General features: G+C 41.4%; 1 protein-coding gene across 1 annotated transcript in view; it reads right to left on the reverse strand.

The window, feature by feature from the left end:
• Nucleotides 1-6,831: 6,831 nt before the first annotated feature.
• The window catches only part of adad1 (adenosine deaminase domain containing 1 (testis-specific)), a 63,468-nt gene continuing 45,726 nt past the window's right edge, over nt 6,832-24,573 (reverse strand). Inside the window, exons 8-10 of the mRNA XM_078231865.1 lie at nt 12,520-12,757; nt 7,604-7,736; nt 6,832-6,948 (exon numbers count right to left, since the gene is read on the reverse strand). Coding sequence (XP_078087991.1) covers nt 6,832-6,948; nt 7,604-7,736; nt 12,520-12,757 — 488 coding nt within the window. The remainder of the gene's footprint in view (nt 6,949-7,603; nt 7,737-12,519; nt 12,758-24,573) is intronic.

Below are 24,573 nucleotides of genomic sequence, written 5' to 3' on the forward strand. Positions count from 1 at the left end.
GCCGTACACTACCCAACACTATTTGGTTCAGGATGTCATGGTTCACAAACATTTTTAAAAATTAATTCATGGGATGTGAGTGTAGCTGGCTAGGCCAGCATCTATTGTCCATCCCTAATTGTCCTCGAGAAGGTGGTTGTGAGCTCTCTTCTTGAACCTCTGCAGTCCATGTGATGGAGGTACACCCACTCTGCTGTGGGAGTTCCAGGATTTAAATCCAGTGACATCTTGTTGTGCTGGAATCTTTGAATGGCATCAAGATAGATAAGCCGCCGGGTCCGGATGGGATGTACCCCAGGTTACTGTGGGAGACGAGGGACAAGATTGCAGAGCCTCTGGCGATGATCTTTGCGTCGTCGATGGAGGCGGGAGAGGTGCCGGAGGATTGCGGTTGTGGTTCCTATTTTCAAGAAGGGGAATAGGGATAGCCCAGGAAATTACCGACCGGTGAGTCTAACCTCAGTGGTTGGTAAGCTGATGGAGAAGATCCTGAGGGACAAGATTTATGAGCATTTGGAGAGGTTTAGTATGCTCAAGAATACTCAGAATGGCTTTGTCAAAGGCAGATCGTGCCTTACGAGCCTGGTGGAGTTCTTCGAAAATGTGACTAAACACATTGACGAAGGGAAAGCGGTAGATGTGGTTTATATGGATTTTAGCAAGGCGTTCGATAAGGTCCCCCATGCAAGGCTTCTAGGAAAAGTGAGAGGGCATGGGATCCAAGGGGCTGCTGCCCTGTGGATCCAGAACTGGCTTGCCCAAAGGAGGCAGAGAGTGTGTATAGATGGGTCTTTTTCTAAATGGAGGTCGGTCACCAGTGGTGTGCCCCAGGGATCTGTTCTGGGACCCTTGCTGTTTGTCATTTTCATAAATGACCTGGATGAGGAAGTGGAGGGATGGGTTGGTAAGTTTGCCAACGACACGAAGGTTGGTGGGGTTGTGGATAGTCTGGAGGGATGTCAGAAGTTACAGAGGGACATAGATAGATGCAAGACTGGGCGGAGAAGTGGCAGATGGACTTCAACCCAGATAAATGCGTAGTGGTCCATTTTGGCAGGTCAAATAGGATGAAGGAGTACAATATAAAGGGAAAGACTCTTAGTACTGTGGAGGATCAGAAGGACCTTGGGGTCCGGGTCCATAGGACTCTAAAATCGGCCCCGCAGGTGGAGGAGGTGGTTGTTAAGGCGGCATATGGTGTGCTGGCCTTTATCAATCGAGGGATTGAGTTTAGGAGTCCGGGGATAATGATGCAGCTATATAAGACACTCATCAGACCCCACTTGGAGTACTGTGCTCAGTTCTGGTCGCCTCATTACAGGATGTGGAAAAGATTGAAAGGGTGCAGAGGCGATTTACAAAGATGTTGCCTGGATTGAGTGGCATGCCTTATGAGGATAGGCTGAGGGAGCTCGGTCTTTTCTCCTTGGAGAGACGTAGGATGAGAGGAGACCTAATAGAGGTATACAAGATGTTGAGAGGCATAGATCGGGTGGACTCTCAGAGGCTTTTTCCCAGGGTGGAAATGGCTGCTACGAGAGGACACAGGTTTAAGGTGCTGGGGGGTAGGTACAGGGGAAATGTTAGGGGTAAGTTTTTCACACAGAGGGTGGTGGGCGAGTGGAATCGGCTACCATCAGTGGTGGTGGAGGCAAACTCAATAGGGTCTTTTAAGAGACTCCTGGATGAGTACATGGACTTAATAGGATGGAGGGTTATAGGTAGGCCTAAAAGGTATGGATATGTTCGGCACAACTTGTGGGGCCGAAGGGCCTGTTTCGTGCTGTAGTTTTCTATGTTTTTATCTTCCTCAATGTTCTCACCACCACTTCTGTGGTTTTAGGATACTCTTGCTTCACCGGAATCCATGGTGAGAAGTAGTCCATCACAATGAGGAAGGATTTGCCATTGAATTAGATCAATGCTCAAACATTCCCATGCCTGGTTGAGAATGGTATGGGAATAAGGAGCTCCCTTTAGTCCAACTTGCATGGCACACACGCATGTGTGCACACACGTGTCCTAGCATGTCCACAATTGTTCTTGAAATGCCTGGCCATCACAATGTAGATCTGACCATTGCCCTGCATTTGGTAATGCCCCGGTGTTCTTAGTGCGTATTTTGGAGCATCTCCAGCCAATGATACTGAAATGACCACTCACAAACCAGATCGTTGATGGTAAAGTGCTTCTGCTGTTCAAACCAAGACTACCGCTCAGTCTGAACTCTGACCACCTTTCTTGATAGTAATGGTGGATATCAGTACACTCAACAGACATTTGTCCCTGGTGGAATTGCTGGAGTTTTCCTGTGATAGCTGGCAGATATCATTCCATCAATTGGGAGTATGATTGGAGCTCCTCAATCAGGTTGACATCACATTTCATTGGAAAGTCAATTGCATCTCTGTAGGAAAGTGTGACTACCATTGTGTTTTTCTTCCAAACCTCATGAGTAATAGGTGGACATCTTTCATGCTCAACTCCTTTCATCTAGCAATGGCTGCGGTCGGTTTCAATAATGACCTTTAGGCCAAGAATGAAGCCCAAAAGCTTCATGCGTGCTCATGTGACTGCAAGAGCTGCTTTTCCAATCATGGCGCATCATTTCCAGGTCTGACAAATGTTTGGATGAGTAATACACTGGCTAGTGACACCTGTGCAGTTGTTACTGAAACAAGACTGCTCTGAGCTCTGTGGACGAAGTATTGATTCAGAGCAGCTTTGGCTCTGATGCAGACCAATACTTGCACTGTGTGTGTCCCCCAGCACAATTCCCGTTCTTTCGTGAGAAGGTGTCAGACTGGGTAAAATTTTCACCATCGGATTATCATTCCCAGGAATCTCGAGGTCTGGACTAAAGGATGGGATTGGGAATATGCTATTAGCTTTTATTTTCTGTGGGTCCACCCTGATGCCTTTGTGGCTGACAACATGTCCTAAAACCGAATCAAGGATTTGGAGAATTTGCATTTCTCATCATCAGCCCTGGATAGCTGGTTTGTGATGCAGAGCAATGCAAACAGTAGGGGTTCAATTCCCAAACCAGCTGTTATTAAGTCCCCGCCTAAGGTGTGGTGAATCCCAAGTTAAATCACCAATAATCAGCTCTCTCTCAAAGGGGAGAGTAGCCTATCGTCCTCTGGAACTATGGCATTTAATGTCTTGGTGGTCAGTTTTAAGAATATCTTCCATCGGTCTAACAGACCAACTACAACCCCGCAAATCTTCCATCGGTCTAACAGACCAACTACAACTCCGCAAATGGGTTGACTTACAAAATGGATTAATTCTTAAATGTGAGGGGAAAAAAGACAAAATTACACAACGGAATGTTGCCAACCATTTATTTTTGAAACAATTTTATTTAGCCATAACAAATCAAACATTAACAAATTACCATAAAAAACAAACTCCTCCAATTACTATATCATTACCCCTCTCTTCAAGGTAGGACAATAAGAGGGCATAATTATTTTGGACAGTCATTGCAAATCCGATAAACTTAAACAAGCACTGTTTGCACACCTAAAAGGCTCACAAAAATTGTATTTTTGAATCAAACTTTCATTTACTGCAAGTTGTTCAAGTTAGACATTAAGAACCTTGAGTAAATTCACTGACTGTGACCAAAATAGTTTTACAGTAATGAAGCTGTTCAAATTTCAGAAATATATTTGCTCAACAGAAGTATACAACAAAAAAATTAAAGATTCACATTTTTAATTTTTGTTCACAATATCTCCCCCTCCTAAAGTTGCTTCTTCATTCTATTTCTCTTTATATTTATTATTTTAATCCTAACTTAGTGTGACCATTTATTCATCTAAACACAGCAGGATTCTGCAGGTCACTGCTGTGTTCAGTGACCCAGTGGCAAATCTGCCTTATTACACATCAAGAATCGACTTGGTTGTGTAATAGATGCAACCATATGGTTACACATTCGACTTTCAATTGGCTTAGATAAACCCTTTATGGTCAGTGTTCAGTCAATCATACCACTCTTTGGTAGATGCCTCCACTTAGGAACTGGACTCATTCCCGAGAAAACACCTAAAGAAAGGGATTTGGGGGGTGGGGGGAGCAAGGTTAAAATTTAAAATAAAATCCAAAGCTATATTCGGAAAGAGAAACTAGGCAATAAAGGAAGACAGGGCAAGTGCACTTAGCATTGATTATTTTGTACTTTTAGTCTTAGCTTTAAAGTATACAAATGAATTTGTCCAGAGTAAGATTTCTTGAAAAGGGATTTTCCCCAAAAGCAATTTTGGCTTCCAACCATCATGGAACATATAAAGTCGGCACACAGTCATACAACACATAATTAGGTCAAGCTCTGACAAGGTATTTCAATTTTAAACGTTCAAGGATGAGCTATTGTCAGCAGCACCCGTATCAAAACTGGGCAGCAAAATAATTTTTCCACAGAGTATTAAAGATTTAAGTACAAAACTACTTCAGGTCAAAATATTTTTATACACTTTTGCAATTCTGCTGTGCTTATTTTCAGAGCTCTATGATACTTGAAAGTATTAATGAATAATGTGTGAATGCTGTATTTTCGTGTTACTCTCCCTCATAATTCAGATATCTTGTTTCCTCTTCCTACAACTAGGTTTGCTATCAATCAAAAGTGTGCATTTCTTGTTAACACTTCCCTTTACAAATCCTTGAGCATTTGAGAACCCATAATTGGCAATTTTAGTCTGAAGTCAATACCAATATTACTTTGGGATGTTAAAGTGAAGAACCTTCTGATTTTCCTAACCCTCAACTGGTGTGAAACAGAGTAGGTAGCATGAAGGAATTTCAACAGCTGTCGGTTTCTCACATGGAGAATGGGTAACTTGACAATTGAAAATCAAGACTATGTCCTGTCTACTGCTGCCCAAGATCTGTCTCTGTTACAATATTTAGGATGACCTGTAAATTGGCTAACAATCCACTTACCTGAAACAGATAAAAACAAAATGCTGTGGATGCTTGAATCTGAATAAAAACAGAAAATCCTGGAAAATCTCAGCAAGTCTGACGAAGTATCATCTAGACTTGAAACGTTGGCTTTATGCGCTCTCTACAAATGCTGTCAGACCTGCTGAGATTTTCCAGCATTTTCTGTTTTTGTACCTGAAACAGATGGAAGGTTGCTTAAAACCTGGAACACATTTTAAAAACCTTGCGACTTGTGCACAGTCCAGCTGCCCCTCCTCTCCTGCCTATTGTCAGATGACCAGTCTGATTTCCCATCCTCCCAGATCTAACAAAGTGCGACGGCATAATCATTCCTCCCAGTTTTTATACTTTGCTTCAACATGGACCACAATTGAGAATGGAGAATTTAGATTATGTATCTATATTTTGTACCAGTAGCAATTCAATAATACTTAACTTGTGGGTGTTTCTTTTGAAAGAGAAAATTGGGAGCATTATATCAAGGCTGACTTGTACTTTCTGACACCCAAGAGCAATAATGGCAATGGCTTAGTTGCAAAGCTGCCTGTCCTCAAGAGAAATGTGGCTTTTGGAGGGAATTTTGAGGGAAGGAATGATGGATAAAGATGACGGTGCTCAAATTTAGGGAACAAAAATTCAATTTTCCAGCACACTTACAACACAAGTAGGTACACAAGCTACTGTATTGTCATGAAAATTATTTCTGTCAGCCTTGCTTTCAAATACATCATTATTATACATGGAAAGTAACCTAAAAGAGGTGCCTGAATAGTGTATGGATATATCTCATTATATTCTAAACATTATGCTTTAGTTGTGCACAACATAAGGTAGTGGGTTAAATTTGACCATCAGATTGGTATAAAAAGTTCAAATCAACCAGTTTGATTGTCCTTCTTTATTCCTCAAGATACTTCAAGAACATATGTTGGTAACAGCAGTTTCAACAGCCTTATAAATCATGAATTAGCATTCTCATATAATCATTTCTGGAACCATTATCTCCCGATAAGGGCTGGGGAAAGTGATAAGATACATTGGCAAAGGCAAGAAATAAAATGAAAGTGAAAGGCCGTTCAAAATTGAACATACCAGTGGGAGTTTTGTTAGTACTTGCTATTCTCTACAATGAGTATCACATCGTGAATATACCACTATGGGTACGTGGTGGAAGTTAGGCACATGTGCAGAATGGCCAATAGTCATTCAGTTTCTAGTGTACTCTTCACCAGTTGAATAAATTTAATCATATGGTACCTTTGAAGGATACTGCATTTGTGTATCTGAGGTCAAAGTATGTGTGCACTACGTCTACATCATGGAAAAATAAGCTTAATATCAAACTCTAACATAAATCAAATCTCCTATTTGAACCACATACACATTTTCAGCCACACATTTTCAAGTGTGTCTTTGGTGCAAACAGTGCAATGGTTTTAATGTAGGCAGGGCAAATATTCAAAAGTTTTCAGTTGTCAGTTAAAGTTTACTGTATACTTCTCTTATAACTACTCCAATGCTGCACCAATGAAACAAATATGATTTTGCATATAGTCTATTTCACAATCAAATAGCTAGAATTTTGTCCAGTATTAGCTAGTATACTTATTTTTTGCCATAATACCTTTACAGCAAACATTAATAACGTGCCATTTATCATCACACTGCTTATGCAGAGCTAGCCAGTAAGCAATAACTCCGAAGAGGGGCCTGTGTCTTAAGAATGCTTTACTCTAAAGCAAAAGTGATATTCTAAACTTTAATTTCTTTGCCCAATATTTCAGCAAAGAATATGCAACAGTATGCAGCAGGCTTCTGATGTGAAAAGAGGAACAGTACAAGTTTACGATCAAGATTTTCCCCAAGCATTTCTCCTCATTGCATGTGGAACACTTCTGCATTTGGATTCTTGACTAGCCAGGTACCAAAACCATGATGCACCAGAGATGATTTCAGCAAAGCTTTTGCTTCTTGATATGATTTTGCCATCATCTGAAAGGAATGGAAATTGAAAGACATAAAAAGAATATGAATGCTGGAAATCTGAAGTAAAAGCTTTAAAATCAGTTTCTTTAAAGAAACAGACTAGTGATTTTAATTGGTTAAAGAAGCAGTTTAGAGATTTTAATCATGTTGAATGCCCAACAAATGCACAGCAAACCAACCTACAAGGAAATCCATACAAACTCCACTCCCAAATAACTTCCACTATAATAGGTACAAACTGCACGTTGAAACTAGAGAGACGGATATCAAGCAAATGACGGACAAACTTTGATGTACCAATAATGCTATTAAGTACGAAATGGTAGTGGGTGAAAGAACAATTTTTGCGCAATGATTTTTCAGTCAACATGAATTTCAGCAAAGGAATTGCTCCATCTATGGAACTGAACACACAAAAGCTGGGAATTGCCAGTCATTGCATGAAGGGAGAGTAGGGTGGAAATAAGTGGTCTTCATCATGTAATGAATATGAGGTTATCTTAGGATCAAATGTGACATCAAGGTTGCGAACTTGCTATTGCAGGGAGAAGGACGGAGTCTAGAGTGGCAGCCTAAAACAATTTAATCGAACAATATTTTTCTGAAAAGGCTAGTGTAAATTTGACCGAGAGATGTTTCCTTAACCAGAAAGCAACTTTACCTTTGCTGCATGGTATGTTGGAACCGTAGACAAATCTTCTCTATTTGCTTCTTTTGCAACAAGATAGAAGCGACTCAGCATGGCAGCTTTGCATAAACGACTGGTCATGGAAGTACCACTTTTAAATGGGGAGCTTAAAAACAGAACAAATACCACTTTATTTTTGAAAAGACAATTAAATAATAAAATCAGTGAATAAGAACTGCTTCTAAGTTTAACATTCAAGATGGGTTTGTTTCAGTAGATTAAACTGAGTTAATCATATTCTTACAAGTTCATCTTAGTGGAAACAACTTCAAATTATTGTCCAAACCACTGGAATGGTACATATCATGGAGGGAGGGCTGCATTGGATTTTTAACAAAATAAAATACATTGGTTTGAGGGAAGAGCTGGTTGAGGTTGATTGGATAAAAAGACTGAAAAGGTATGACAAATAAGCAGTGAAACATTATTTAAAAATGTTAATATAAAGATATTCTTTAAAAAATAAAAAACTAAGCAAGGAAGATCCACCTGTAGTTGACTGAGGAAGTTAAGGATAACAAAAGATTAAAAGAGGTTTGTAATGTTTGGAAGAATAATAGAAAGCCTGAAGATTGAGAGTACTGTAGAAACCAGCAAAGAGAGACCAAAACATTGATGGGAACGGGAAAAAAATAAAATGAGAGTAAACAAGCCAGGAAAAAGGCAAAGGATTGGAGGAGCTTTTAAAAGCATACTATAAGGACAGTAGTTAAAGTAAAAGTTGGTCTCATAAGGGGAGAAATCATCATGGGGAATGAAGAAATGGCAGAGCGTTGAACAAATATTTTGTCTGTCTTCACAGGTAAAGGACACAAAGTTGCAGAATTAGACAACAACCAAGGATTGACTTTTACCTTTTGTTTTGCATAATGTGGCAGCAAGCCGCAAAGGTGGGGCTGAAGCCACCGTACCAATGGCGGCTTTCTCTACCTTAATGTTAAGGACATTTAAGGAAAAGTAGAAGGGGCACTTCCCACAATCTCATGCTGGCAGAGCCCGTCCTGCCAGCAACTTAGTACTTTTAAATATTGGGGTGCACTTTTTTGGGCCCCATTGCACAAAAGTTAAAATAGAACCCCCCTGCATTGCCCTGTCATGACCCTTTCCTGCTAAGCAATGCACTCATCTGAGCTCCTCTGGTAGGTTTGCCCGCCAGATGTACGTTGTAGGAGACCAGTTGTAATTCATGCCAGCATGCCCTCACTCCGACATGAACAGATTAAAATGGGGAGGTTGATCAGGCATAGAGGTCTGATAATTATATTCATTATAATGGGGTTCCCGACATTGAACGTTGGGATTCCCATTATCTCACTGGCGTGGGACAGTGACAATCACGCTGAGACTTCACCCTTATGTAAAACAAGATTTGGGCCTATCGCAAGATTTCTGCTCCTATTACCAAACTCATCCAGGAAGAACGGGAACATAAAATCCTGGCCCAAGGAGATTAGAGTGAGTAAATTAAAGTATCTATCAATAGAGCAACTTAAACCAAGAGCCAATAAAGTGACAGGACTTGATGGGCTACATCTTCAGGTTCTCAAAGAAGCAGCTGCAGAGATAACAGATGTTCTGGTTATGATTTTCTAAAATTTGCTAGATTCTAGACCAGTATTAGCAGATTGGAAGTTAGCAGCATCAGATTCAAGAAAGGAGGGAGAGAGAAAACCAGAAATTATTAGTCTACACCATTCCCACGACTAACTCCTTTCCCTGGTGATTAATTCCATCCCTCTACCTGCCAAGTTAAAATTAAAGCCAACTATTAATAACATCGTTGCCATACTTGACCCCGAGATGAACTTCTGATCACACATTTGTGCTATTATTAAGACTGCCTATTTCCACCTCTGCAACATTGCCCGATTCTGCCCATCTATTGCTGAAACCGTCATTCATGCCTTTGTCACCTCTCGACTTGACTATGACGATACAATCGCAGTTGGCCTCACACACTGCTCTCTGTAAACTTGCCCACATCTAAAACTCTGCATCCTGATATTCTATTTGCATCAAGGTCCATTCATCCACCACCTTTGTGCTTGCTGACCAAATTGGCAATCAATCATGACCTCAATTTTGACACACACAAGCTGGTTTTTAACTGCCTCCATTGTCTCACTCCACCCTATCTCTGTAATTTCTTCTAGCCCCACAACCCTCAGAGATAGCTGCTCTCACCTAATTCTGGCTACTTGAGCATTCCAATTCTAATTGCTCTACAATTGGTGGCTATGCCTTCAATTGCTGAGACCTGAAAATCTGGAATTCCCATCTTAAACAGCTCCAAATCTACCCCTCTTTACTGCTTTAAGGCACATCTTAAAACCTACTTCTTTAATAAAGTTTTTGGCCAACTGACCTAATATTTATTGAACAATCAACAATCCATTCCGGACACAAAATTAACAATAACAGTAGGCACTGGTTGTAAAAAAAAACAATGCCGACAGGATTCCTTTACACTTCAGTTATAGAAGTTTTTGAAACAAACTTTTGTCCTAAACTTTTCAAGCAACAGAACAGGATGTTTTACAGCAATTAGCTGTCAACTGACTTCAATGATTAAACATCATGGTCAACATATCCTTTAATTTTCTTTTGGAGTAGTCCCTTTAAATTTTTTGTGCTGCATTGCACAGGCAGTAACACAAATGGACCAATTTGCGGGCAGCCTGCCCAGTGAGTTTTAGGCTGTTGTGTGGCCTAGAGGGAACAGTACTCATGACCTTGAGGAACATTCGAGTACCAGACAGATTCACTGCAGAGCAAGACATTGTATAGTATAACATCCGTTCCTTGCAAAACATATTCTCCAATCTTCACCGAATGTATACAGTGAATATTACATGCATCTCAGTTGTGTTGAAACACCTCGGAGTGCAATTTGAACAATGCAGACAACTTTTAAATACCCTTGCACCATTTGTAAGGGCCATTTTGAAATGTCTCCAATGTTTCTTTGACTGTATTGAAGCACCTCAAGAGTGTAACTTGTGAAGAACCTGAAGATTATTGCACTTCGCATTTTGGAATGATATTCTTTCAGATATTCAATAATTAAAGTTTAATTTTCAAAAAAAAAATTCTCCAATCTACAGTGAGCAACACTGAAGGCCAAATCACAAGAAAGCACTGACAACAGATCAGAAAGCTGTTACTTTGGAAACCAAAGATCCTTTGAAGCACAGCACAGTATTTTTCTTTTACATAACTAGGCAGGGCTCCTTCCCTGCCAGGTTGGTTCGCAGCACTACTACATTGCGTAGCTCATGGCTCCATTAAAAACAGTCTATAGCACCAATTATGTGGAGAATCTGGTCAGCTTTGGCCATTGTTCATTACTTTTTACCCTGGGAAAGGTGGGGAAAGCCACCACTGGTCTTCCACTCAACCTTTAGGTTAAAAACAGCAGATGACATGGCAGGATTCTCCAATCTCGTTCACCATCCCTGCTGCCAGCGAGAATGGAGAATTTGGCATTCAGCCAAAACTCCATTCACTGCAGCAGGCCCGGAGAATTCCAGGCACAGACGAGGACAGAGGTTTCTGGTGCATACTGACATCTGTAAAGAGGACATCAGCGGTTACATGTGAGTTTTCTTACCATTTGCAATTAAAAATTGCAGTCCACGATTCAGATTGGAAATTGAGTGGCTAAGTTCCCTGCTCCAATTTATCTCCAGGATTTTCACCAACTTGGAGGGGTAGAAGGGGGTAAAATACCCTATTCCTTACTAGAACCTGTAAACTCAGGTGTTTTGTTATGTAACATTTGTCCTCAAAATCTAACAAAACTGCTGAGATAAATATCAAGATAACCACTGCAGGCAGTTTCTTCTGAATGTTCTGACAGACATTTATCCTCCATATGCATAAAGGAATCGAAGTCCATTCAGAACTACATTGGTTGGACTATCCCCTTTAAGATGGGAGTCACAAGTCAGGAGACTTCCAACACACCATGATCTCACCTCCTATCCAACAGTACCTTCCCTCCACTATTTTTGCATTGGGACTGCTGCCCCCCAGGGGCAAACTCAGGGTGGAAACAGAGGCTGACAGATACCTAGGCAGGCAGGTTAGGCAGCCTGCCACAGTTCCCTGGGACATCAGCCCAGTTCTACACAAGTGTTAGGCATCTTAGCCCTCAACCCCATGCCAACTCACTAATGACAGAACTCATGAGCCCTGTAATAACATTAGCAAGTGTTTGAGATGCTCACAATACTGCAAAAATCAAATATCCATTCAAAAACCTCTTCAAAAAACCTTAATCCTTAAGTGGACATAAAACTCAGATAAACAAAACAACCATCACAAAGCGCTTCAAAAAAACCCTCTGAATCCAGGTGCTGAAAAAGGAGTAGCATTAATAAAAACAAGAACCGCCTATAAGTTTAAATACTTGGAGCATAGTGACAGATAACCAAGGGAGAGTTGGGCTCTGATACCAGTATGAGTTAATGAGAATTGGGAATTTAAGTTGAGGGGCATAGAGGTAGTATTCAATCACAAATCAGTTTATCAGCATTGTTAATTAATAATGCCAGCTAATGAAAAACAGCAAACTATGCAGGTAACATATCCAATGATCTCATGAGAACAGCTTATGCTAGTCAAAGCAGCAAGAATTCAGATTCTGGCATTAGTACTTCTTAATGAGCAAATCCATTGCACCAGAAGATAATCTAAAGTGAATTATAATTAAAGCAAAATACCACAGATGCTGGAAATCTGAAAGAACTCAGCAGGTCTGGCAACAACTATAGAGAGAGAAACAGTTAACGTTTCGAGGCACACAAACTCAAAATATTAACTCTTTCTTTCTCTACTGATGTCAGACCTGCTGCATTTTCTGAAACATAGTAAGTTAACGGTATTACCTTCCAGCAATCCTTCCAGTTGCACCATTCACCACTTCTATCAAACAATCCGACTGAGACCAGTTGAGGCTGAGGGTTTTAGGAATAGAATTTGGTTGGCAAGGATATGCAGTTTCTGTAAGGCATATTTGCGGTTTGCTGACAATGTAGAAATTTGGAAGCTTTGAAGTTAATGAATCATCCACACGCTGTTTAATTGCAACTTCCACTCCCCGCGTGTCTATGCAGTTAGCATCACCTGGAAGGTCAACGTAAATATGATTTTTAAAAGTAAATTATAGCACGATGCACAATAATACAGATAAGCGTTGACACAAATTGAAGGGGAAATCATATGAAAACTTTTAACATTGTTTAAAGCACAAAAACATAGGAGTAGGCCATTTGACTCCTTGAGTCTGCTCTGCCATTTTACTAGATCATGGCTGATGTTCCATCTCAATGCCATCTTACCACTATCCCCACATCCCTTGAAGTCACAGGTATCCAGAAATCTATCGACCTCTGCTTTGAACATACTCAATGACTGAGCCTCCACAGACCTCGGATACAAAATTCCAAATATTCACCACCTTTTTACTAAAGGTCCTCCCCAACTCAGTCTTCAGTTGCCTACCTCCTATTCAGAGACTGCACTCTCTAGTTCTAGATCCTCCCCACTGCCCTCCACCAACCAGAGAAAACATCCTTCCTGCATCTACCTTGTCAAGACATGTAAGAATTTTGCACACTTCAGGTCTCCCTTGAAAGGGTTAATAATCACAGCAGTTTAAAAATCACATAAGTTGCAAGCTTCTAAACTCAAGTCACACAAGGAAAACTGAGAAAACTACAGGTCTCGATTAAAGCAGACGCAGATAAGAGTCAAGGACCACAAAACTCCCAATTATAAAGGAGGGCTCAGTCACACAACCTATACACAAGGCCTCTGTTGAATTATGCACAGCTGCAGCTTGTTAGTGTCTGTTTTGACAAGGGACAATGAACATAGGATGACACGAAGGGTTGATATACCACTGGTTAGACATATAGCGATCACAATTGTGTCTGGAAGTTCATAGATATATAGAAATAAATACTTGCTTAGTGATATTACAATTAGGTAGACATGCACAAGTTGTTATTGGGCAACCATCCCCTTATGTTATACCATATGTAATCCTAACTGTTAGTTTGAGTTGATACAGATAACTTCTGAGTAAATGTAAATCTCTGATTGATATATGCTAATTACTTATATCGGACCTCAAAGTACAACTGTCTGTGTAATGCTCTATTCGGGGCTCTCTGCTGCGCCACCAGCTGGCATATCAGATTCCTTGCTATAGCTCAAAGAAATAAAGGCTGATTTTTAAAAAAAACTCCAAAATTCTTTGTCTCGTCATTTGAAGGGGACGTCCGAAAGTGGCCGGACAGCTAATTTTGTCCCACAACATCTCTCATTTTTTTTAAACCCTAGAGAACAGCACGGTGGCACAGTGGTTAGCACTGCTGTCTCTCAGTGCCAGGGACCCATGTTCAATTCTGGCCTCGGGTGACTGTGTGGAGTTTGCATGTTCTCCCCGTGTCTGCGTGGGTTTCCTCCCACAGTCTAAAGATGAGCAGGTTAGGTTGACTGGCCATGCTAAATTGCCTCTTAGTGTCAGGGGGACTAGCAGGGTAAATATGTGGAGTTACGGGGATAGAGCCTGGGTGGGATTGTTGTCGGTGCAGGCTTGATGGGACGAATAGCCTCCTTCTGCACTGCAAGGATTCCATGATTCTAATACAAGCCCCATCTCTTCAATCTCTCCTTATAGGAAAATCCTGCCATCCTGGGAATCAGTCTGGTGGAACACCACTACAGTCCCTCTGCGACCTGTAGGTCCATCCCCAAGCAAGGAGACCAAAATTGCATATAATACTACAGATGTGGTCTCACCAAAGTTCTATACAAATGTAGCAAGATTCCTTACTCCTGTATTTAATTCCCCTTGCAATAAAGGTCAACATACCATTTGTCTTTCTAATTGTTTGCTGCACCTGCATGTTAACTTTCAGTGATGTATGAAAAAGAACACCCAGGTTCCTTTGGACATCAAAAATTCCCAATCTCTCTTCACTGAAGAAATACATTCATATTTTTCCTTACCAAATTGGATGAATTCACATTTTTCCACATTATCTGTCATGTTCTTACCCACTTAGCCTATCTAAATCCCCTTGAAGCCTCTTTGCATCAACCTGACAAAGTTTTGTGTCATCAGCAAACTGTGAAATATTACATTTGGTCCCCACATCCAAATCATTGCTATTGATTGTGAAGAGTTATGAAACAATTATACCCATTTGGGTATCCAACAGTTAGAATGGATTTAAAACAGGACAATGGGGTAGGGGCGCTGGAACCCTTTTCTGATGTGGTGACATCAGAAAGATCATCATCATTGAAAGAAGTCACAAAAATGTATGAAAGCAATCAACAATCTCTGTTCAAAAGGTCAAGCAGATATATTTCTTGGATTTAATAAAGAGCAAAGAATCTGCTAATCATTTCACTTTGCAAGCATTTTAAACACTGTAGTCAGCTTTGTTAATTGTAGACTGCAAATCATGCCAAATCCAAAGCATATTGATTTAAAATATTCTATAGTTTCATTATTAACATTTAAGCAGAATTGCTTTCCATGGTAATTTAACACCTCTTTCATAAAACTGTACGAAGTAAATGTTATGATACGATGTGTGTATACGGAACAGGTGCATCAGATGGAAAACCAACGCAAGAGAAGGATTATTTGTGTTTCTCTTGGCGCCACAAAAATCTGTCACAGGTTTTCTTTCCAGTGTTCTGGAGTGGCCTAATTACTGCCAGTTCGGTTCTGCATCCAGTACCAAAACACTGAGTGAGCACTAGTATGCTCTGCCCACTGGTACTGGAAAACTGTATTGATGCCCTGCAACTGGCATAGAGCTATGATTTATAAATTTAGTAAGAGTGTAACCTGTTTTGAGCAAGTTCACTGGCCACCCCATTTTGAGGGTAGTGTGAAAACCAAGTTATACAGGCTTTGGGCAGCATGCAGGTAATAACGTTTTAAATGTCACTCTGCCTACTGTCTCATTGTTCAGATATCCTAGTCCATTCAACATGCAAAGAACAACTATTTAATTCAGCTTTGAGAAATAAAATGGGGGGGGGGGGAGGGGAGTCATTAATGTACAGATGGGAAGTACTGATCACAACATTGTTAGGTTCAGTGTTAAAAAACGGTGCTGCATTGAGAAAAAGCTAAAATCCTGTGGCCTGAACCTTTAGAGGAATGGCAGTCACCACTGGATTAGCACTCAGGTCCTCCTTTTCTCCATCATGCCGGAGCTCCACATTTCTGGCCAGGATTTCAAATTCCAACTTCTCCAGGAAGTGTACCTGAAGTGGAACTACTTCTTTGCAGCAATGGATCGCTGGGAAAAAACAAGCCATGTCCCAAAGCCCCATTTTCCAAATGCCCCAAAGATTTTTTGCAGAGCTATGGAGAGGCAGCCAGTAGGTAAGGTGATTGGGTAGGTGAGGGAAGGACAGGGTAGGTAAGGTAAATGTAGAACTCCAGCATGGTAGAAAAAAATAGGAGTGAAATGGCAATCCAATAACAATTGTCACTCTTCGGAAGATTTAAGTGGTTTGGGTGGGTGGGAGGGTCAGGGGGTAGTTTCGGCGTCAAGGAGGGTGTTGAGTGAAGTTGGGTCAGGTCAAGGAGGAGTTGGGTGATGAGCTCAGGTCAGAGGGGGCTGACAGTTGTACAATTACGCAGGAGTCAGACTAGGGATTTTCTCTCTCAGGTTTCCTGGGTAACTTTCTAGGTAAGTAAGCTGGAACTGTCCAAATACTTTGACTCTTGGAAATCTTTCAGGAGGCCCCAGAGAGAAGGGGAATTGCCCTTCAGAAGTTCAAACTTCCCATGCAATTCCCACAAAATCATTGCAGTTTGGCTTCCAAGAAGTCCCATTGGCAATCTTGGAGGGTGTGTCTATCCAGAGACTACATCATCTTTCTAGGCCAGTGAAATATAAGAGGGGGGGGGGGCGTATTACAGAGTAAAGTTAAGATTAACAATACTAAAAATCATGAGAAGTATAGAGGTGAGAAATAATAAGGAAATTATGAAAAGAGATATAAAAATAGAATGAGTATGCATATAAAAATTAAAAGAATAGTCAGAGGGAGAGAGAGCACTCGGCAACTGAGTGGGGATTGGATCATTGAATATATTCAAGGCTGTATCAGGCAGATTTTTGATCTATAAGGGAGTAAAAATTTATGGGGGGAAGCAGGAAAGTGGAGCTCAGGGCACAATCAGATCAGTCATGATTTTATTGAATGACAGAGCAGGGTTGAGAGGCCAAACAGGCTACTTTGCTTTTATTTCTTAAGACTGCAACTATGAAGGTTGGAAGTTGAATGTAATAATTGAATTTGTCCCAGTTTTACAAGTAATAATAGAAGGGAGAACAAAAAAATAAAATTGTAGGTATGAAATTAGATCTGAAAACAGTTGCAAAATTAAAGGTAGATTTGATTTACTTGATTTATTGTCACATGTATTGGGATATAGTGAAAAGTATTGTTTCTTGCACGTCAAACAGACAAAACACACCGTTCATAGAGTACATAGGGGAGAAGGAAAGGAGAGGGTGCAGAATATAGTGTTACAGTCGTAGCTAGAGTGTAGAGAAAGATCAGCTTAATATATGGTAGGTCCATTCAAAAGTCCGATGGCAGCAGGGAAGAAGTTGTTCTTGAGTCGGTTGATATGTGATAAGACCATAAGACCATAAGACATAGGAGCGGAAGTAAGGCCATTCGGCCCATCGAGTCCACTCCACCATTCAATCATGGTTGATTTCAACTCCATTTACCCGCTCTCTCCCCATAGCCCTTAATTCCTCGAGAAATCAAGAATTTATCAATTTCTGTCTTGAAGACGCTCAACGTCTCGGCCTCCACAGCCCTCTGTGGCAATGAATTCCACAGACCCACCACTCTCTGGCTGAAGAAATTTCTCCTCATCTCTGTTCTAAAGTGACTCCCTTTTATTCTAAGGCTGTGCCCCCGCGTCCTAGTCTCCCCTGTTAATGGAAACAACTTCCCTACGTCCATCCTATCTAAGCCGTTCATTATCTTGTAAGTTTCTATCAGATCTCCCCTCAACCTCCTAAACTCCAATGAATATAATCCCACGATCCTCAGACGTTCATCGTATGTCAGGCCTACCATTCCTGGGATCATCCGTGTGAATCTCCGCTGGACCCGCTCCAGTGCCAGTATGTCCTTCCTGAGGTGTGGGGCCCAAAATTGCTCACAGTACTCCAAATGGGGCCTAACCAGTGCTTTATAAAGCCTCAGAAGTACATCCCTGCTTTTGTATTCCAAGCCTCTTGAGATAAATGACAACATTACATTTGCTTTCTTAATTACGGACTCAACCTGCAAGTTTACCTTTAGAGAATCCTGGACTAGGACTCCCAAGTCCCTTTGCACTTTAGCATTATGAATTTTGTCACCGTTTAGAAAATAGTCCATGCCTCTATTCTTTTTTCCAAAGTGTACGACCTCGCACTTGCCCACGTTGAATTTCATCAGCCACTTCTTGGACCACTCTCCTAAACTGTCTAAATCTTTCTGCAGCCTCCCCACCTCCTCAATACTACCTGCCCCTCCACCTATCTTTGTATCATCGGCAAACTTGGCCAGAATGCTCCCAGTCCCGTCATCTAGATCGTTAATATATAAAGAGAACAGCTGTGGCCCCAACACTGAACCCTGCGGGACACCACTTGTCACCGGTTGCCATTCTGAGAAAGAACCTTTTATCCCAACTCTCTGCCTTCTGTCTGACAGCCAATCGTCAATCCATGTTAGTACCTTGCCTCGAATACCATGGGCCCTTATTTTACTCAGCAGTCTCCCGTGAGGCACCTTGTCAAAGGCCTTTTGGAAGTCAAGATAGATAACATCCATTGGCTCTCCTTGGTCTAACCTATTTGTTATCTCTTCAAAGAACTCTAACAGGTTTGTCAGGCACGACCTCCCCTTACTAAATCCATGCTGACTTGTCTTAATCCGACCCTGCACTTCCAAGAATTTAGAAATCTCATCCTTAACGATGGATTCTAGAATTTTGCCAACAACTGAGGTTAGGCTAATTGGCCTATAATTTTCCATCTTTTTTCTTGTTCCCTTCTTGAACAGTGGGGTTACAACAGCGATTTTCCAATCCTCTGGGACTTTCCCTGACTCCAGTGACTTTTGAAAGATCATAACTAACGCCTCCACTATTTCTTCAGCTATCTCCTTTAGAACTCTAGGATGTAGCCCATCTGGGCCCGGAGATTTATCAATTTTCAGACCTTTTAGTTTCTCTAGCACTTTCTCCTTTGTGATGGCAACCATATTCAACTCTGCCCCCTGACTTTCCTGAATTGTTGGGATATTACTCATGTCTTCTACTGTGAAGACTGACGCAAAGTACTTATTAAGTTCCTCAGCTATTTCCTTGTCTCCCATCACTAGATTACCAGCGTCATTTTGGAGCGGCCCAATGTCTACTTTTGCCTCCCGTTTGTTTTTAATGTATTTAAAGAAACTTTTACTATCATTCCTAATGTTACTGGCTAGCCTACCTTCATATTTGATCCTCTCCTTCCTTATTTCTCTCTTTGTTATCCTCTGTTTGTTTTTATAGCCTTCCCAATCTTCTGACTTCCCACTACTCTTTGCCACATTATAGGCTCTCTCTTTTGCCTTGATGCATTCCCTGACTTCCTTTGTCAGCCATGGCTGCCTAATCCCCCCTCTGATAACCTTTCTTTTGTTTGGGATGAACCTCTGCACTGTGTCCTCAATTACTCCCAGAAACTCCTGCCATTGCTGTTCTACTGTCTTTCCCATTAGGCTCTGCTTCCAGTCGATTTTTGTCAGTTCCTCCCTCATGCGCCTGTAATTACCTTTATTTAACTGTAGAACCTTCACATCTGATTCTGCCTTCCTTCTTTCAAATTGCAGACTGAATTCTACCATATTATGATCACTGCTTCCTAAGTGTTCCCTTACTTTAAGATCTTTTATCACGTCTGGCTCATTACATAACACTAAGTCCAGAATAGCCTGTTCCCTCGTGGGCTCCATCACAAGCTGTTCCAAAAAGCCATCCTGTAAACATTCAATGAATTCCCTTTCTTTGGGTCCACTGGCAACATTATTTACCCAGTCCACCTGCATATTGAAATCCCCCATGATCACTGTGACCTTGCCTTTCTGACATGCCCTTTCTATTTCGTGGTGCATTTTGTGCCCCTGGTCCTGACCACTGTCAGGAGGCCTGTACATAACTCCCATTATGGTTTTTTTGCCTTTGTGGTTCCTCAACTCAGACTTTTGTATCTTTTTCCGACAGAAGATGAAAAGAGCATGTCTAGGGTGTGTGGGCTCTTTGATTATGCAGGCTGCTTTGCCAAGGCAGTGGGAAGTGTAGACGGAGTCAATGGATGGGAAGCTGGTTTGCGTGATGGACTAGACTACATTCACAACCCTTTGTGGTCTTGGTCAGAGCAGGAGCCATACCAAGCTGAGACGCATCCGGAAAGGATGCTTTTTACGGTTCATCTGTAAAAATTGGTGAGGGCCGTGACAGACATGCTGAATTTCCTTAGCCTCCTGAGAAAGCAAAGGCGTTGGCAGATTTTCTTAGCTATGTTAGCGTGGAGGGACCAGGACAGGTTGGTGGTGATCTGAACACCTGGAAACTTGAACCTTTTGACCATTTCCACTTCATCACCATTGATGTGGACAGGGGCATGTCCTCCACTATGCTTCCTGGAGTCAACGACTAGCTCCTTCATTTTACTGACATTGAAGGAGAGATTATTGTTGCTGCACCATTTCACCAGATTCTCTATCTCTTTCCTGTACTCCGTCTCATCATTGTTTGAGATCCAATCCACTACAGTGATGTCATCAGCAAACCTGAAAATGGAATTGGAGCAGAATTTGGCCACACAGTCATAAGTGTATAAGGAGTAAAACAAGGGGCTGAGGACACAGCCTTCTGGAGCACCAGTGTTGAGGATAACCGTGCAGGAGGTGTCATTGCCTAGTCTTACTGATTGCGGTCTATGGTTAGGAAGTCTAGGATCCAGTTGCAAAGGGGGAAGCTGAGTCATAGGCCGTGAAATTTAGAGATGAGTTTTAGGATAATGGTGAAGGCGGCTGAGCTGCAGTCAATAAATAGGAGTCTGACATAAGATACATCACCAGGCCCTGAAAGCATGCAACCTTGGCTCTGAAAGTCAAAAGTAAAGTTTATTTATTAGTCACAAGTAGGGCTGACATTAACACTGCAATGAAGTTACTGTGAAATTCCCCCAGTCGCCACAGCCCGGCGCCTGTTTGGGTCAATGCACCTAACCAGCACGTCTTTGAGAATGTGGGAAGAAACGGAGCACCTGGAGGAAACCCACACAGACACGGGGAGAACATGCAAACTCCACACAGACCGTGACCCAAGCCGGGATTCGAACCTGGGTCCCTGGCACTGTGAGGCAGCAGTGCTAACCACTGTGCTACTGTGCCATCAGAGGAGACAACAAAAGCTCTGACTGTAATATTTTGTAATCTTCCTTAAAATATACTACTGGAGTGGAGAACAGACACTGCATCAAGGGAGAAAAAGTCAAATCATGCAAAACCAATTAATCCAACATCGATTATATATAAATTTGTAGAAATCATTATTCAAGGTAAAATTTGCATGAATTTAGAAAAGCAAGAGTTTATCAAGTATGGATTTGTTAAAGGCAAGTCATACTTGAACAGTTAAATGTTTTCTTTTGAAGGATCAATTAAATAGATAGAGAGAATGAAGTTGCATTATATGAATTTTCAGAGGATAACACCTCTCACATTAGGTTTATTAGGAACATTTGGCTATATGCCATAAATTGGTTGATGGGTGGGGAAGTTAGGATAAATGTTTTGCTAGAAATAGGTATTGGCAACACAATCACAACATTTATTGAAAACACTGAAGAGATTTGACACAAAAAAAGAACATATAAGCCTTCATGATGACACAGATATGTTAGCACAACAGACAATTAGGTGCCAAGTGCAATTTATTAAGTGTGAAGTTCGTTATTTTGCAAGACTAAACAAAGCATGAAAGTATCAACTTGACCAAAAGGTTAGGAATGAACAGAAATGCCAAGAGTTTCAAATACACAGGCCACAATATTAATGCTAAAATGAATTCTGAGCAGGGGAATGCATACTTGAACCCTAGAAGTAAATAGAGTTGGCTGGATTCTGTGGGTTTAGCTTACCAAAGGCAATAAATCTTGGCTCCAGAATTTTGCACTGCAATGCTGCACAGTGGGCATGATGTTTTAAGGAGTCAATTATTTAAAGGGCTAATGCAGAGATGCAAGCTAGAGAAGCCAAGTGGCGTTTAGGAGGATTGAATAAAAAAACAAGGGCAGTGCCAAAGTTTAATGAGTGTCTGCAGATTTAATGTTGCATGCAGTCAGAAAGTAAGCAGCAGGCACCTTGAGCCTTGTATATTGTGCCTTGGAGGTACTGCAGGAAATGATTTAATGACCAAAACAGGTCAGGATAAGGGAGTACATTTGCTGTTTCACCAACATTGTGCAGTGTAACCCTCCAACGTGTCTTTGTAACACAGGCTCTTTAGGGAATAAGAACCACTATCTTGTCAATCACACAATTTCTCACACTCACTCGAGTTTCTGCAGCACCATCCTCACTTTTCTATGTGCTTCCTCACCTCTCCAAGTATTTCATTCACCTTTGTCCCTTATCCCAATCCTTATGTAATGCTTGCATGCAAGTCACTCTCACAGAAGGCACTGCATACATCATTGAATCCCTAAAGTGCAGAAGGTGGCCGTTCAGCCCATCAAGTTTGCATCAACTCTCAAAGAATATTTTACCCTAGCCCACCCTCCTACCCTATCACTAACGGTGCGCATTTACCATGGTTAATTCACCTAACCAACATCCCATTGAACCCTAAGGGGCAATGGACAATCCACCTAATCTGCACATCACTGGAGGACTACCTTTTACTTGCAAGTCTGATTTGCACCCTTTATAGGAAAAGGGAGTGCAAAACACATGGGAGAATATAGAACATAACAGCGCAGTACAGGCCCTTCGGCCCTCGATGTTGCGCCGACCAGTGAAACCAATCTAAAGCCCATCTAACCTACACTATTCCAATATCATCCATATGTTTATCCAATGACCATTTAAATGCCCTTAATGTTGGCGAGTCCACTACTGCTGCAGGCAGGGCATTCCACGCCCTTACTATTCTCTGAGTGAAGAACCTACCTCTGACATCTGTCCTATATCTATTACCCCTCAATTTAAAGCTATGTCCCCTCGTGCTAGCTATCACCATCTGAGGAAAAAGGCTCTCACTATCCACCGTCTAATCCTCTGATCATCTTGTATGCCTCTATTAAGTCACCTCTTAACCTTCTTCTCTCTAACTAAAACAACCTCAAGCCCCTCAGCCTTTCCTCATACGATCTTCCCACCATACCAGGCAACATCCTGGTAAATCTCCTCTGTACCCTTTCCAATCCTTCCACATCCTTCCTATAATGCAGCGACCAGAACTGTACGCAATACTCCAAGTGTGGCCGCACCAGAGTTTTGTACAGCTGCAACATGACATCCTGGCTCCGAAACTCAATCCCCCTACCAATGAAAGCTAACACTCCGTACACCTTCTTAACAACCCTATCAACCTGGGTGCCAACTTTCAGGGATCTATGCACATGCACACCGAGATCTCTCTGTTCATCCACACTACCAAGCATTAGCCCAGTACTGTGTAATCCTGTTACTCCTTCCAAAGTGAATCACCTCACACTTTTCCACATTGAACTCCATTTGCCACCTCTCAGCCCAGCTCTGCAGCTTATCTATGTCCCTCTGTAACCTGCAACAACCTTCCGCACTGTCCACAACTCCACCGACTTTAGTGTCATCCGCAAATTTACTAACCCACCCTTCTACGCCCTCATCCAGGTCATTAATAAAAATGACAAACAGCAGTGGCCCCAAAACAGATCCTTGCAGTACACCACTAGTAACTGAACTCCAGGATGAACATTTCCCATCAACCACCACCCTCTGTCTTCTTATAGCTAACCAATTTCTGATCCAAACCACTAAATCACCCTCAATCACATGCCTCCGTATCTTCTGCAATAGCTTACCGTGAGGAACCTTATCAAACGCTTTACTGAAATCCATATACACCACATCAACTGCTTTACCCTCATCCACCTCTTTGGTCACCTTCTCAAAGAACTCAATAAGGTTTGAGAGGCACGACCTACCCTTCACAAAACCGTGTTGACTATCCCTAATCAAATTATTCCTTTCTAGATGATTATAAATCCTATCTCTTATAATCCTTTCCAAAACTTTGCCCACAACAGAAGAAAGACTCACTGGTCTATAATTACCAGGTTTGTCTCTACTCCCCTTCTTGAACAAGGGGACAACATTTGCTATCCTCCAGTCTTCTGGAAATAGAAGGAATAGAAGGAATAGACTAGAAGTGGTCTTCCGCAAGTAGTGCAATTCAGAACCATAGGAGGGTGCCATGGAGGTAATTAGTACATTTGTGTCTCTCTTAATTAGGGACAAGTCATATTATGTTGAGTCTATAACAAAGAAACAGGCCAGTCGGCCTAACTAGTCTGTACCAGCATTTTTATTCTACACTACTGTCCTTCTATCAACTTAGCCTGATGTTCTTTTCTCCATATGTTTATTTAGCTTGGATTAATTAGTAATTGTCTTATATATATGGCCCCTAGTTTTGGTGTTTACTTCATTTTCTTCAGGGTGACCCATCAAAGCTGTTCATTATCTTAAAGAGTTTTCTGTGGAGAGACTGGGAACTTCAAATGGTTGTTGACAGAATTTTAAAACACAGCTGTACAAACAGAGCCATCATTGAGAATGAGTGATCTGAAGTT

The sequence above is a fragment of the Mustelus asterias genome, chromosome 1, assembly GCF_964213995.1.
Source record: "Mustelus asterias chromosome 1, sMusAst1.hap1.1, whole genome shotgun sequence".
NCBI classification, from domain to species: domain Eukaryota; kingdom Metazoa; phylum Chordata; class Chondrichthyes; order Carcharhiniformes; family Triakidae; genus Mustelus; species Mustelus asterias.